Below are 17627 nucleotides of genomic sequence, written 5' to 3' on the forward strand. Positions count from 1 at the left end.
CAGACACGACAAATGCTCTGACTATGTGAAACAACAGCTTCTTCAACACCAAATGATGTTATGTTTACGCGGCGATGGCGAAACATTGTATCCTCAAGTTGATTTACTGCACTTCATCAGAAAAAAATTACTGACTACTTTTTTAAGTGTGTGTAAATTAGTTTAGTATTTTTCTCAAACCTAGGCTCTAAGCACAGGTGTCTTCATTAAACGTCCTTGTACAGTATATTTTGTATAACAATAAATGTATGTTTTTATACGAACCTCATTTTAATTTCTACTTTCTTCTACTAATTCATTCATTCTTTTAGTTTTAAAGTTTTAAAATCTGTATTTTTTTATGAACTCTGTTCGGTAAACATTCCATGTTAGTCTAAGGTGCTTTGTAGTGTGAGAAATTCAAAAAGCATCTGGGGTTGTTCCTTGTTTCTTTTAAGATAAAGCGTTGTGTCTTTGATTCATTAAAAACAGGGTTTTTCTATATATACTATTGATAGGAAAAATTAATTGATATGTACTGATTGACAAGCTCAGTTGATTGTTACAGGTGGTCAAAAAAGTATGATCAGTGTATATACCTGGGTAGTACCTGATGTGTTAATGTAGTTCGGTAGGTCACTGCGAAACAATATAAATAGGACAGAGTACAAAACAGAGCCTTGGGGCACACCTCAATAAAGAGCTAGTAGTGGGGATAATGTTCTGTCCCTCGCTCCATTGATTATCTATTGTCACTATCTGCTCTGGTTCACTTAGGTAGCTCTTAAATCTTGCCGTGAGTGCTGTGCTCTATCATTAATACCCTGTGAACTTATTTTAGCCATGACTAATCGATGATCCAAGCAATTAAACACTGCTTAAACTGAGAAATAAACTGGTGACAGAATTATTTACTTCAATATTATTAGTTATATGGTCAAATAAATCAGTTAGAGTGGTAAAAATACATTTTTCAGCCAGAAAAACCATTCTATCAGTCAGGAGGTTGTTTGTTTAGAAGACTGTTAAGTAAATGTTTTGTAAAAATTTGGAGTACGATGACACAAAAGTTATAAATCTGAAATTTGAAGCGTATGAGTGTTCCTTTTTATGTATGAAGGGGATATACTTTTTATATATTTTGCTTCAAAGCGAAGATCCCCGCAGACAATGGCTTCTTTATTAAAAGCCACTGAGTGGATGGCACAACTGAACATGCATGTTTTAAGCACTCTTGATGTAACTTCATCTACACCTGCTGCTGAAGAGGATAGTTCTAGAGGTACGGATATTGGGGTCTACTGTATTCACTTTCCGGATATGCCTCCTAAATAAAATAAGTACAGAAAGCCTCAATCTTGCAGGTTTGTATGACCTTACTTCTGAAAAGCAATGGGCTTTTTTATCTTTGACAACCAGTATAAGGTTTTTTTGATGATGATTAAGATCAATTATATACATGTTAAATCAATTATATAATTTAAAAAAAAGATAAAATGATAATAATTAACCCTCCTAACTTCATTGCTCTTCTTCTCAGCATGTTTTAGCTGTTAAGAATTTCAGAACACTGCGCAGCTGATGGAAATTTCGAGCTGCAGGAGATGTTAGGAGTATAAAGGGTAAAAACTCAATAATGCACCAAATACTGATCGCTTTGCATGTATTTTATTTTTGGTAACATTTATAAACACTTTAATATTACAAAAGAATATTGAAGTTGCAACTGCAGATTACATGTGAATACATTTAAAAAAATTGAGAATACATGAACATGAACGGCATACATTCAAGTCTGCTGGACACTTACCTAATCTATCAGACACAACGAGTAACATTTTATAAAACTATTGTCATTTTAATTTTTATAACAGCAAAACCATTTATTATCTATATTTAACACTTCAAGTTATTAAATAAGTTGGGTTTATGTTTTTTATCCTTTTTGATTTTTTGTGTTCACTACGCTCAATAATTTTTTACACAAATTGTTAAAATTATATGAGGCAGAAGTAAAGTGGTAAAACTTCCTGAACATTTGATCAAAGCAATAGTAAGTATATTACACATTGAAACTGTACCTTTTCAACTTCTCGCTGTGACTTATTGAAATCAATTTGACGGTTCAGATTCTGGATAATCAAAACTCACATCTATAAAGGTGATGCAATAATGGACGTGTAGTAATACATGCTGTTATCATTTGAGAGATAATACAGCATCAAATGACAGACAACTTATCATATTTTCTGAACAAACATAAATTATCCATTATAAAATTAAAATTTCTCGCTGTACATCTCTTCCCCATTAGGACACAAATTTGTAATATTGAAATACAAATACCATTAACATATTGTACGGTACGGCTAAAGCTACTTGTATGTTGCTACAGTAAACAATATCACACTGCTCGGCTGAGTATTGAGCGAGGGGCGGAAGAGAACCCCGGACGACAATCTTTAAAGATTATAAAAATTTGTAAAGTACAAAAATGTAAAAAGGAATGTAGTAAATGGACTCCTAGTGTCTCATATTATTTGCAACAGGCTTATTTGATGTTTTATAAGGTTCAATACATTTTTCACTTAATCCTACAACTAAAATGAAATTGTCTACTTAAATACAAAATTCGTAATGATGTTACGAACAACATAATAAATTTACGTGATAAATAATATTAATGGATGTAATAAATATAAGCAGTAATCAAGTATTTTCATACTTTTTCCAAGAATGTAATTTGTCTTACAAAATGTATCAAGTTTGAATTCAGATGTATTTATAGAAAAAACATCAGTTGTTTCTTTTTCCTTTGTTTGAACAAACATAGAAAATCAACTTGCACCATTACATAGGTAGGTTTATCAAATTAACGTATAGTAACTGCAACTAAAAAAAACCTATAATCTACAAGTTTAAAATAAAAATCATGAATTTAATTTAAATAACGTTTAAACAGTAAACAACTAAGCATGAAACCCCGTTTCAACTAGGTTTAACACTCTTGGTTTCAAACGTTTACATATCACATTTATAATATACGCTTAAGTAAATATTAAAAAAATGTTTTATTTACTAGAAAATGGACAAACGTCTGAAAGCCTAACCTATACTACCAACAATAATGGACATCTCAGGTGGATAACCTAGCTTAACATACAATATATTGATGTTTGTTTGTCATTGAAATGCAACCCAATTTTTCGCAATGCAGAAACGTTTTGGCAGACAGGAGAGTCTGAAGAGTTGTGCATCTTTTCATCCGCTTTTAAGGAGAGAGCAGCCTATATTGTTCAGAAAAACATTGCACCCCAACTCAGATTCAATAAATACTACTTCTTTCATCTTCCTTATGTACCTCAACGTTCTGCTGATGTACTACGCAAGGTAGCTGACAAGTGACTTACATTTACCTCCACTTGTTTATTATTTGAGATGTATGATCTCAGTTCGCAGCAAACTTATTCTGAAACAGCAGCTCCATAACTTATCACGAAGGAATAAGATGACTCTCAATTTGAAATGAGCAAAAATTATATGCTTAATTTGAAGATATTGAAAAAACCAAAAAACGATTTTCATTAAGAATCCATTAAATTCTAAAGTTATAAGCATCCTTCAGGAGGATCCGCTCTGTAGAAGGTGTAATGAGCAGGAGGAGACTGCTGAGCACCTGATCTTTGATTGCCCCACAATAGCAAGAGCGGTATGCCATCTTTGGTAGTTTGGACAGGGGTGGTGAATTTTCCCAGGAGGACTTGATAGGTTGTTTTCGGCGGTTTGTGGAACTGCTGAAATTGTAGACTGGTGGGCCTCATGGTGTGTTTCCGGGGTGTGCAAAAAGCCCTTGAGGCTTAAGTGCATGGCAGAAGGCCGCCCCAAGGGAAAAAAAAAGTTATAAATGCTGAATGTCAACCTAGCAGTAGGTATATGTGTGTTATACTGCTGTACAGTTTTTATCAATATCAACTGGAAGAAAAATTTTAATCACAGTTGGCGCTATCCAAAATTTGAAGTATCAGAAATAGGCTTGATACCATCAACTTCAAATAATTGCGTCTGTAATGTAGTACTAAAATTAGGCACAAATTTCTTACCTTATATACAATAATGTGTTTTACTATATCTACATTACAAATCTTTAGGGTTCTCCACGGTTATAATTTCATTTTTGTACAAAATCAAAAAATATCTTTGTTTTTGAAAGAGAATTTTCATGTAAATTTGGTTTATGAAATTTTAACCATCTAATGGCTAATTTTATCATTAATGCTGTATGAACAAGTTTGGACTAATTGTATTTAAACAAAAAGATATATTTTTTTATAAATACTAAATGAAAATGTTGTCTCTGAAAGTATTTATAAATCATATGTAAATTGTGAGTTTTATAAAAAATTTGATCTTTTGAACGGCAATTACCACAGTTTTATGTTTAATTTTTACCCAAAATTAAATTTAAACTGTTTAGACATCTTTTGTGTTTTAATCTAAAAACTAATGTTTGGATAAAATATAAAAGAATATTGATTTTCTAAAATTCATAAAATACATCTTGGTAATTTTCAAATATAGGTACCCGAATGACAAATTAAGTCAAAACTTATCTATTCCTTTGGTTACAATATGTATATATTTAACTCCATTTTACATAAAATATCTGTCTCAGAATAAGATGCCAAGAAACCAGATCAAAAAATATTTCAAATAACAACAAAGTTAAGGAAGTACTGTGAAGTTTTGTTCTATCTACCGCCTGGTACACCGCAAACTCCAGACTACATTACAGAGACAACCACACGTATTGCTGGTTTGCTAAGACAGCACTGAAAGACATAACCAATGTTTGGCACACTTATAGTATAGAGGAAATATAATAATGAAACACAATTACTTAACACTATAAACGCTCATGTTACGTATCATGTTCTCTGTAGTTCTGAACACTATAAGCAAAACACTAAATTATTATTTTACATTGTTAGTTAACCCTCTCCCGGTCGAATACCGCGACGTGCTTTTGGCGCTACTGGGCTGAATTATATCGGGCGCTCTGATACGAGGGGACACTTATTCGCGTTTTTACTAAGTTAAGAACTTTATTTTAATGAAACTATTATGTATTGTGCATCGTTACAAAGATGATTAAATCCTCTATAATAATGTTGTATTTATTTTTTTTAAATATTATACTTATGAGGTAAATTAAAATTAAACAAAAAGTCAAACTTACATGAAAAATCTTGTTTTGATTGATTCTGAAAACAACTAACAAAATGATTTCAGTAAATGAGTGGTTATAAAAAGTCTCAAATAGTTCATCAAATTACGTAACATAGCAGCACAAGTCAGAAAGAATTACTACTAAACAACTAGATCACCGTCAATGAAGTAATCAATGAACCGTTTCAAATTATTAATCCTAGATAGCGTCCCTAGTCATAAAACTATGAATAAACAAGGCAACAATGACACTGCCAATAGATATTTCCAGTATTAGTTCCCTAAACAACCGTATGACAGCAGCACAAAGCAGAGGGCGTTGATACAGCAGTTGGAGGCGATTGGAGGCGTTTGGACTTTTGAGCCAGGCGCCCTGCCGAGGCGTTTCGAGGCGTTTGCCCGGGAGAGGGTTAATACAATTCACAATTGTAAATATAGCTTGCAAATTCAACTAAATTTATTACAATAAAATAATTTAGAATCATACAACTAATTAAATAATCACTTGTAGCAGATAATGTACGTTTGGCCACAAAAAATAATTAAAATACAGTAAGAGGTCCACTCCCCTCATTTTTCATCATTTTAATAAATAAACAAGAAAAGAATGATGACAAGTAAAGTGTTGCTAGTACAGTTTTATGAAAGGGTTTCCAGCAGAAAAATCCTCAGTTTCCAGCATCTGCTTTAAAAATGATTATATTTTGTGTTATCGCTAAGGTAAAGCACAATACGAGACACTGAGATTTTGCAACAAAAGCTAAACTCCAAAACTCAATCCATTGCAACTCACCTCACAATGCCCACTGTCACTCTAATGCCACATCCCCACTGTGACAAGTGGACACCCTGCACGGTACATCCAAATGGCACAGTTTTATAAAAATGTATTAGTCTCAATACAGATAGATATAAACAGAGGAAAATCTTTTGTTAGCCCGCATAAGTTGTTATTATTGAGTATTATTTGTTTCTATTTTTAATAAATTAACATATTATATTTTCAACTGTTTTTATTATTAGTTATATTGAATTATGTGGATTATTAAATCTTTTTAAAGATTAACTAATGAAACGTTGTATTTAGAATGTTGTAATGAGTTGGTCTGAAGTGCTAACATCACTGCCTGCTCGTTTATGTCAAAATACAACACACATTTCATCTTCTAATAGGATCCACCTTTGAACAATTGTGGTATAGTGTATTATCAATGATTATAATCCATTTTCTAGTCAGCATCATATGTATTTGGAAGTGATCATTGTTATTTTATTAAATCTCTTGGAGGTTTAAATTTATACGTTATCTCAATAGCAGACAACCACTGCCAATATTTAATGAAAAATGTACTATTTGTTACAGAACTTTTTCTAATACCCGGATTTGATATTATCCTTTATCAAAAATTACTTGTCACCATATTTTCTACACTTTAATTTCACTCAAGAGTATATTGTATCTTAACTTAGAATTTATTTAATTGGTTCCATGATTCAGAACATAAGAAGAATGTATGTATATTAATAAATATGCTTGCCAGTGCCCAGACTCAGAGATCATGATGTAACATGTACAGTATTAACCTGAAATAGTCTCAGACACTCTGACGTAGCTGCGGAGTCAGCTGACTTATCCGTCAGAGAGTGGCGGTGTGACCCAGCCGTACTTGTCGTGGGTCTTCACCAAGCTGCGGAATGATTCTTCCGCAGAACGCCGTGTGAAGTCCTTACTGCTGCTTTTCGACTTCTTGGCTATTCTCCCCTGAAAACATTTCAATATTGATGGTTATTATCTTAGATGACTGATTTTAGTGGCTTCGAGGTCACGCTCCCACTTTATTTAATAACCGCTGAGTTCCATTATACACAATTTATTATACAAAAGGTTCTTTGTTTAGACCATTTAGTACTTCAGAGAAATTCACACTGATCTCCCAAAAAATTTGTATGTAGTTTCATCTTCTATCTTCATTTGAGTGTTGCCGTTGTAGTGATGAGAATAATGATCCCAAAATTTATATTTTAACTACAGAAAACAATGTTTTTGCAAAAGAAACTAAACATTTACTTTAATTTTATTAACAAAAATGTAAATTTAAAATGTCTATGTAATTTGGTTACTACCACTTTCTTAAGAAGATATTACAGGAGGAAATATTGTGTTGATAAACTTTGCTTTTCAGTGAACTGTTCTTGGAGACCAATTTAAAAAAAGCAATGGTTTTGAAGATGTCAAGGTGTACGTGTCATCCAGGTGTGTGTGCTATCTATAAGTGTACAGTATACGTGCCTGATGTATTGTATTTGTATTCAACAGATAGCCACATCTAAACAGAAATACTGATTTCGAAAAGATTTAGTAAAGAAGTAAGTAAGTTAGCTATTACATTCTTTTTCTTTATAAATGTTTATACACTTTTGTTATCCATGATGTATATTTATAATGTTAGTTTAAAAAATGGGGTTTTGATTGTGCTCTTGATGAGCCTATGAATTTCTTTTGTAGTGTACAGTTGAAGATTTATTTTAATGGCTGTTTCTTATCTTTGAGATACCTCGATTTCCAAGTCGAGGTCAACTGGAAATGCTAGTATATTTTCGATCTGTGCCTAGTCCAATACATATCTCTCTATATAATGAGATAAAACATCGTAAGAGACATGTATTCTTAAAGTATGTAAAACAGAAAAGCACTGCTGGAACAGAGAGAGGGGGAATTATAGCCACTCACCCACTGTGAAAACGCAATGATAAGACTGCTTGTGAATGTAAGTGCCAATGAATATTTGAACTCTACGGGTACATGTTGCTGAGAGGCAGGCCGTTGTATTACATGAGCCGGGTGTGATGAATAAATAAATTGTATAACCTCTGTATGTTGATCTTATGGGAGAATTCTTAGATGCTTCAGCCCAAATGGCGACACTCCCAAAAGTTTATATATATATTTGAAATTTCAAGATCTGTTTATAAATAATTGGTTTTATAATCTATTCATTCCTTGTAGTAAACTGGAACAATCGACTTACTACATGACATGAAAAATAATAAAAAACTCTATCATTTTACAATAAATGTAGTATTTAACAACTTATTTCTTTAAAAGAAATAAAAAAACAGAACTTTGTACTTATGCATTTTACTCCTTGGACGAATATTTTAAAACAAATTCATATCTAAATCTCAAACACCTAAAAACCGATTTATCACCCAAAATTTACATCAAATTTTTTTGTTTATTTTAATTTCAGACAATTTAAAGACATAATCTATAAAAATCCCAATTGTTATCTTATTATGGGACTTAAATGTTTACAAATCATGTATGGTATTTAAAATGTAATATTCCATACACTTCTAAAACTGTTTAGTACTGCTTCACTGTAATGGAACAGGAACAAGAACACCAGCAGTACATAGTTGAAGATTCCATGTTGTGATTAAAAGAACCTAATGAAATGTTAATGCCACAAAGTCAGAATATATATCCAGAAGACCGTGTTTGTACTTTATGCCATGGATACTTCAGACCAGTGGTTCCCAACAAAAATATTTCAAGGACCCCCTCATCAGTCACTTTACTTACACGGACCCCTTCAAATTCTTAAACTTAAATGGTAGATTTCATGCATAATAATCTGAGTTACATTAGTCAGTAACTATCTACCCATTTTACTTTAAGATAGAAACTGTTCTTATGAAATTTAAATTTGATGCTAGCACAAGTTTATTATAGTTTATTCAACAAGTGTAATGTTTTTATTTTTATTTAAAAAACCAAAAGTAAGACCACCAATATGTCAGAATATGTAGATCAGGCGAAATTCAATACACTTTTTTATATTATTAATTTCTTAGGAAAAAGTTGGTAATGAAGTAAAAACAAGTATGATGTGTGTGTGTGTGTGTGTGTGTGTGTGTGTGTGTGTGTGTGTGTGTGTGTGTGTGTGTGTGTGTGTGTGTGTTAATTTCGATATACAGAGAAAAGTATTGATTACAATAATATGAAAATGAATATTATTAAATCAAAATGATGATTTATGAACAAAGCAATGCATTAACTCAACTCAACAACTTTAAAAACTTTCAGTGAGAACATTGAACCTGTCCTATGAATTCATATCTTTCTGAATTTCTGATATGTTAGGTTCTATACGTGACCACTTTTACTCTGAAATCATACTGCACATTAAGCATTAGTAGATGTAGTACCTAACATTGCCGCTAGACTGAGCTAGTGTTGGTTGACTGTAATGATGAGTAGCCAGATGAACTTACACGGGAACTATAATACAATAATGGCTACTGAAAGTGAAGTTAAATATAAAATACCTATTTTAATTTCTCGAAACATCTTGTGTACCACCTGTTAGGAACCACTGCTTCAGAGAGTTAAGCTAATTTTATATTATCATCTTGTTGGAGATCGCTTGTACATTTGATTTTGTCAATAAATTGAATACTGACCTGGCCCTTGACAATACTGGCGGCGAACTGCATGATGATGGCCTCGACGGTGTAGGCGCTGGCCCAACCCCTGGGAGTCAGCAGCTCCATGCAGATAGCCCCTCCTTCCATGACGAAGCCCCTCTCTATACGCGGCGAGATGACTCGCATGAACGGCGGTGCGAAGGGGAAGTTGTCAGGAAACGTAAGGTGCAGCAAGATGTGTGAGATGTGCTGCTCCCTCATATCTGCGGCGAGATCACTCTCCGAGTCTATGCGGTGGAGCCGAACATGCCACTCGAACAGGTTGTCGTTCACAAGGCTTACCTGCACATATTCATTGTGTCACACACAAACAAACTGTAAAACTTGATATCACTTAAACCTTTTGATAAATGAAATATATGAACAGATAACCACACAATACTGGAATTAGATACATGATATTGGAATAGCCAATGTATCTAATCGTAAAAATAATTTGGAAAACAGTGGTTGATTAACTTTTACACCACAGGAGTAACATTGTCTTGTTCAAGATACATGAAACATGGCAATCCTCAAAAATACTTGAATCGCACAGAAATCTCTGGAAGGATGTGAGGAGCGAGTTCAGAAAAAGCAAGAACCTAGGAACCTCCATACACTTAGGCCTAAGAGGTTTTTTATTGTTTCTTTTGTTTTTGTGTCGTAAATATAGTGTAAATAAAATGTTTTAAAAGTTTGACTGTTGAGTCATCTTGGCAGTGTATTGCTCTTAATAATTAGCCTCTACTTTCCAACCAATGGTTAAAAGAATAAAATGGTTCAAAAGTTTTGAATTGTTTGTTGTAAAATGTAAACACACGGTTGATATGTATTAGGCTCTTGTCTTGTTTTCTACAATGATTTATGTGAAATAGTATTTTATTACATTTAAAATTCCATTACAAACATGTTCAGGTATTGTTAGTTGAGTTGTTTGAATTGTCTTTTCTTTTGAAGTAGAAGTCTGTTAGGTCTATTGTCAGTTGAAACTCCCATTACAGGACAATAAGGATATTCACAATGGGTAGGAAGGACCGTGGCCTGTCTTTTTCCAAGATTCTATTGAAAATACCCAGAAAAGGAAGACTGTAAACTAACTTCAGCCTCGTCCATGCCAACTTGGAAGAAGGAGAGACTTAGCAAGAATCCAGCCACTACAGGCCAAAGTGGGCAGGGAAAGTATGTTTACTCCACATGTCAGAGCTTGCCAAAGCATCTGGTGGGGTACCAAGGTTCCCTACCCATTCAACTGTCATGTTCCACTTTGAACTATACTACTTATTAACCAAGTCATACCATAATCCAATATAAGAGCATTTGTAGTAATGTACCACTCCTGGAAACATTATGTGTTACTCCGATGAGATACTAGTTTTAAGTAAGTTTGAACTTTAAACACTCACTGTGAACACGGGATCTTCCTTCCTCTCGTTCCTCTGGATGTCTTTCAGCTCTTTCATGAGTCGCCGAGTTCGGACAGTTTTCTGTGTGAAGGTCTCGGGAGTCGCGCCTGGTGCCGGCTTCTTCTTGAACAGTCCTGCGCGTGCCGGGGGCTCCAGGGGGCCGGCCTCTGCCGGAGTCACGATGTCGCGGTGCCTGCTGAGCAGACGACGTGCCGGCGATCCTCCGGACTTGGCTTGGCCGCTCCCCCCTTCCCCTTCCACCAGCTTGTCTGAAGAACGAAACAACTTGCGGAACGCTGCTGCCATCTTCTCCTTGGACCTGGAAGTCATCGTGGAGACGTTAACTGTGCATTCGCTCTTGGAGATGAGACCTAACCCTGGAAACAAGAGACGTCTTGCAATCAACTGGGAAAGATTGGTAACAAGTTGTTTGTTTGAAATAGCTGTAAAGCTTATAGTGTTTGGTACATTAATGCCTTTTAACAGCAGCCTTCTTTCTCAACTTGGGATCAAACTCATTAACAGTTTCCCTGAAACACTAAATTTAGAAACCAATAAAAAAATTAAAACCCCAATTAACACGTTACTTGGCGTCTTATTCCTTTTACTCAGTAGACGAGTTCATGAAGAACACTCGGAATTGATATTCGCGGTAGTGTTTCAAACCTGCGGGTTGACCCCACGAATTTTGTATGTTTGTATTTGTACGAATGCGTGCCTGCGTGCAACTGGATTGAAAGTCGAGAGAATGGATTTAGTTTTTAAGATAAATACCGTGAAAATTGGTATTATTGACTAAGCACTACAATGTAATATACATTGTCAACGCAAAATATATATATATATTTGGTGATTAACATTATTATGCGTTTTTAGATTTTTCCGGACACTTGCCATGGTGCAGTGATACAATACAATCAGTAACAAAAATCATGTTTCCTTCACAATCCTTCCATCGTTACAAAACAAACAAAAAAACGAATGATATTATAAATACGAAAGTGTTTTTTTGTTTGTTTGTTTTGCTTTCGTGCATAAACGATTCAACCAATTGTACTAAAATTTTGTATGAACTTTCGTAAGGCTCCTGGTGTGAATATAGATAGGCCTACTCTTATTTCGAAAATCCTTCTGGGTTATGCCCCGCTGGTCTAATAATTATTTTCCATTTGTTTAGATTTATATATGTGAATTCTCTATGAAGTAACAATAAGTTATCACACAGTTTTTTTATTTCCACAATTAGGTAAGCACTTAACTACCTTAGAAAATGTCCTTAAACATAAGATGGTCATCATTTGACTCCGAATAATCCATTTGAAGCAGATGCTAAGAACTATGCTAGATGAAAGTTCGCTGGATTGTGTACCAATTCCAGCTCTAAGTATTATAAAATATTTAAAATATACTCAGTTTATAAAGAAACAAACACGTAATATACTTATAGTACAAGCATAAAAACTTATTAAAAAGAATTTGTGGCTATGGTGGAAAGGTTTGATTCAATGTGAATGTTGGGTTTAACTCCTGTTGACTTTCCTCTTAGTGGAGTAGCATTTGAAATCTGACACTGTCATAGACTAGACTCCTGGAATCTGGAGTCATGTTCGTCAGAAGAGATCCAAAAACTGTTGGCAACGAAGGAGCTCAAAACGAACTCTGCATCGTTTCGACATCAGAGACACTGAAACTACAGAATGTAGTGTAATCTAGGTGAAGAGGGATGCTCATTGTCTCATCAGGTTCAAAATTGTAAAGGTATTCGATATATTTATTATGGACCCAACAGGTCCCTAATATGGCCATACATCCATCTGTATGCCCAGCTGTATGATAACTCTTGCTAGAAAGGTCCTAAAGACTTGAAACTTGGTACACAGGTTCCTCTTGGTTGCTATTAAGGTTAAAAGACAGTTTGGCCAACTGTTCGGCAATAATTCTTTCTTTAAGTTTTGTTGAGTCCTTCAATACAGTTGTATCGGCTTATTTAATGTTGAAAATTTAGGAACGTTTTTAAAATTTATTCTTAAGACAGGAGCTGGTACCAATTTTATCGCCCTTAACTCGGGCATTATTACGAGGATGACACTAATACCGCATCTCATGAATGGTAATTTACTAATAAACTTTACCATGGCATACAAGACTAACTGTTACCAAGTTGTTACCAACTGTTACTGTAGGTGGAGTGCGCCACATCATGTGATTGCGTAACAGGTTCGCTAAGACTGTATACAAAATTTCTAACTAAAGCTCATTTCATTCTCAAGATGTCCTAAGCTCAAATTGACAGAAAACATCATAAAGAAACGAAAGTTTTACTTTGCCGGCAGTCAAAAATAAGAAATTGTGTCAGCCTATTAAAGTAAAGTAAAGTCGCCTTATTTTACCAGGCGAAGTTAGGGCTAAGAAGCCCTTTCTAACAACCTGGGCTTAGAGGTGACTTCCGAACCGAACCACCACGAATGGCCGGGCAGGCAGGCTGCTTCCAAGGACAGGATCGCTCAGCGGTCACCCATCCAAGCAGCAGCCACGCTCAACATTGCTTGATCCGGTTATCTTGCGATAAACCGTTGTACCCGCTATACTGCACCATTGGCAACGTGATTAAGGCATAGGCTTTAATGAGGCTTAGCTAAATTCGATAGTTGAACATGCACCGTCATATAATTCATTCTTTTATAAGTAGAAATGTAGTTTCATGCAAAATTTAAAGTTTGCAAATGATCTTTATCGATATCCATATGATACATTTACATCTTTTACCATTGTGTTATTTTTCACAGCAGAGTTTAAATAATGAAAAGTTCCGATGAGAGTGAGGAGAGTACTACAAGGCCAAGAGTGGACTGAAATCGAATCTTGTTACCAACTGTTAACATTGACTTGCACTCTTTTTTTTAGATATAATCTGCATGTATTAATATTTCACATTTTAAAAACTCATGATTGTACCAAGCTTGTTTAAAAATTTATTTATTGTGCCATCTCTTCGTTACCATCATGGTTAACCACATGTAAAACACCATAACACCAATGTAAAAATATTTGCTAACGTTCAGCCAACCCCCTTGGAATGCCATGCACCATCATCGAACCCACTGTTGCTCATATAGAAATAAAGCTTCATACACAAGTTCAAGTCTATTATAGACCACTTCATTTTTTAGATATCGCGTGGACAGACAGACAGGTAAAAAGAGAGATATGAAATTATATGAAGCCGGATCCGCCAATAAAGTTACAAGAATTACGTATTAGGTGAAATAATAAGTTTCAACCCATTATTGATAATTAGATATTTTTCACTGACATTCTTTATAAGTTATGCTTGAGTTTCAAAAAAGCTACATACTAAACTTTTAACGAAAGTATGAAATATTCATGCTTATATTCATTTGTAGCCTTGTATTTGTAAGAACCTATTATTAAAATTTAGAAACAAAACAAAACTTGTGACACATTGAACAATGATAAACAATGATGGAGCAGTATAAATGAGGCTTTTAGCTGAGGAATGTAGATTGCATTGGAGTAAGTGAAAGCTAGAGTGCTTAATTGTTTGGGCACAATCATGCATATCCAATTAACTGGTTCTGCTGTCTTTATTAAGTGACGACCTTGCTGATTTACGAGTATTACAGGTCCATGTAATTTAGGACTGCGATGAAAAAAGTTGTCACCACATTATCTATTTACAGCATTGTGATTAGGCTTTCATATATGTTGTAACTTTTACAATATCAAAAAAGGATAACACTGTTGTTTTATTACACTGATATTATAACACTACGTATCTCATCATCATCATCATCATCTGACGTTTCCGTTATCACGGGTCGTCGTACACAGCCTCCTCCACTTTTGTCTATCATTCCAGGTCTCCTCTTCCTCCACCTGTATTTTCTGTAGTCCCCTTCTCTCTATGTCTCTCCACACTTGGTCCTCCCATCTTCCTCTCGGTCTTCCTCTTGGTCTTCTTCCTCCTTCCTCCTTCTCCAGTGCTATTCTAGGCATTCTATTATCTCCCATCCTCTTCACATGCCCCATCCACTGTATTCTTCTTCCTTCCATTGTCTCTTGCAGTGAAACTACCTTCAATCTTTCTCTGGTTATTTCGTTCCTTATTCTATCTCTTCTTGTAGTCTTCTCTATCCCTCTTAAAAATCTCATTTCTGCAGCTTGCAATCTGCTTAAATCATTTTTAGTCCACGTCCACGTCTCTGCTCCATATAATAAAATTGGTTGGAAATAAGATTTATACATCAATACTTTTGATTCTTTCCCAATGTTCCAACTCCACACAATCTTCTTCACCAAATTGAAAAACTTTCCACTCTTCCATATTCTGTTTCCTATCTCTTCTCTTATTGTGCCCCATATCTGTTATGATACTTCCTAAATAACAGAATTCCTTCACCTTTTCAAGTCTTTTTCCTTCAACTAACACGTCTTTGTTATTTCCTTCCCTTCTCTCTATTTTCATTACTTTACATTTTTGTATGTTCATCTCTAAACCATATTTCTTCGCCACTTTTGCCCATTTGTTCAACTCTCGTTCTAACTCTTCTTCCCTATTTTCCCATATCATTATGTCATCCGCATATGCTACTGTCTTAAGTTCTTCTGCTCCTCTGTTTCCTTGTACTTCTAGAATAATTTCATCCATTATAATATTGAAAAGGAAAGGTGACAATATGCTTCCCTGCCTTACTCCTCTCTCTGTTTTAAAAGTTTCCGTATATTTTTCTTCAATTCTTACCCTGTTTTTACATATGCCGTACAGGTTCTTTATTCTTTCTACTATTCCCTCACGCAATCCTCTCTTTCTCATACTCTCCCATATCCTTTCTCTCAGTACCTTATCATATGCCTTCTGTAGGTCTATAAAAGTTACCACTACAGTAAAATCCGGTACTGGCTTAGCACCGAGTCTATTATAACGCGAAAAATGCAAAGTACAATTCACTGCCACCTTGATTCTGAAGAACTGTTCACCACAACAAATCGTAAAACGTATTTTGATATAGTATGATTTATTTCCTCAAACGTTTTCGCGGACGAAACTTACCGACTAAAAATGTATAGTAGTGGGCGACTTACTTTTTCATGTATAAAATTTCAACATAAACGTGTTTTTGCTTTTTTTTAACTTTTTCCATAAACATCTGCTGTTTGATACAATCTCCATTGTCATAATGGGTTCTTCTTTAGTGCAAACCAAACATTTCCTCATAACTTTAACTGTGTTTTCTAACTATGTTGATTAAACGAGGCGATTTAAAATTTGTGCCAGAAGCGGGCGGTTTTCCGGGCTGTACGACCTCAGAGAGATGCAGAATTAAGATTGCCAGTATTTTGTGGGTATCCGGTAATCAGTATGTGGTGCGGGAAACAACAGAAATCGGAATGCTGGGATGCATTTGGCGAGGATATTCCTTACATCCAAGTTCTCATGAACGTAGATATACTCTCGCTTTCTTCAACGTTTGCCTGATTGTTCTTTATTTTTGTAAATACGTAACTCCTAAACGGCAAGTTGCACTGTGATTTTGCACAGAAGTTGTTTATTAAAAGGTATATCTTATGAAAAAAAATAAAAGCTACATTCGTAATCGCGAATATCTAAAATTGTTTACATCGAACTGAGCAAAAGCTTACAATGGATACACAACAGATCCAGGAATATAAAATTTTGCTTTGGAAACGTGCTTTGTTGTTGCAAATTTATTTGTTAACATCGGATACGAATACAACATGATCTAAAAGTGCACTGTGTAAACTACCTAAAATTTGGTTGCATTAAAGGAATACAATTACATTTTTCACTTGTTTTTATCGCTCTTTTGAGATTAGGCCTACTCAACAAAAAATGGTTTTTTATGGTTTGTGTACCGGCCATTTTGTTTTATAATAAATGTAATGAAATTTTAATGTAATAAATTCTATTTTGAATCCACTGTAAATATATACCGTATTGGTTGTTATCATTAGTTTCGGTTTAAGAGATCACAGCGATGAAAAATTACAAAGATATAAATCATTTCTATTTTATACATTCTTAAGTTAAGTATATATATATATATAAAAAAACTTGTAGTTAAACGCTAAGCAAGGCTAGACATCTATACATTCATGGGAAGAACTTGCCCAAGATAATCTTGTATTCTTATTTATTGAATACAATGAGAATAGTCGTGGAGTTGAGAGCCAATTTTCACTGAAAAAGCTCACAATGTGGGTTTCCTTGAAATCGATAGATTTCTTTTCCTTAGACTATCAAGGGTTAAATTACGAAATGATATTTTCTCAGATTATATATTTCCTAGATTTATACATTTTAAACCGACCTTCAGAAACTTAGATAATAGCTGTATCATCATCAGAAAAGTAAATAAAGAGACTGATAGTCGCCAATTTAAGTTAGCTGATGCTGATTTAAGATTTTTAAGTGTATTGATCTAAGATAAATATGATCAGAGAAAAAATTATCATTTCATAATTCAACCCTTTTGATACCCTCCCATTTAGACATTCGCCAAAACT

The 17627-nt window shown here is 34.3% G+C and overlaps 1 protein-coding gene across 2 annotated transcripts in view; it reads right to left on the bottom strand.

The window, feature by feature from the left end:
• Window positions 1-1631: 1631 nt before the first annotated feature.
• LOC124364280 (ubiquitin-conjugating enzyme E2Q-like protein 1) overlaps window positions 1632-17627 on the bottom strand; it is a 65434-nt gene continuing 49438 nt past the window's right edge. For both annotated transcript variants that reach the window (XM_046819627.1, XM_046819628.1), the window contains 3 exons: window positions 11082-11458; window positions 9673-9978; window positions 1632-6967 (listed from right to left, as the gene is read on the bottom strand). In XM_046819627.1, coding sequence (XP_046675583.1) covers window positions 6836-6967; window positions 9673-9978; window positions 11082-11411 — 768 coding nt within the window. In that variant the 5' untranslated portion in view covers window positions 11412-11458 and the 3' untranslated portion in view covers window positions 1632-6835. The remainder of the gene's footprint in view (window positions 6968-9672; window positions 9979-11081; window positions 11459-17627) is intronic.

Source organism: Homalodisca vitripennis, chromosome 6 (assembly GCF_021130785.1).
Source record: "Homalodisca vitripennis isolate AUS2020 chromosome 6, UT_GWSS_2.1, whole genome shotgun sequence".
Taxonomy (NCBI): Eukaryota; Metazoa; Arthropoda; class Insecta; order Hemiptera; family Cicadellidae; genus Homalodisca; species Homalodisca vitripennis.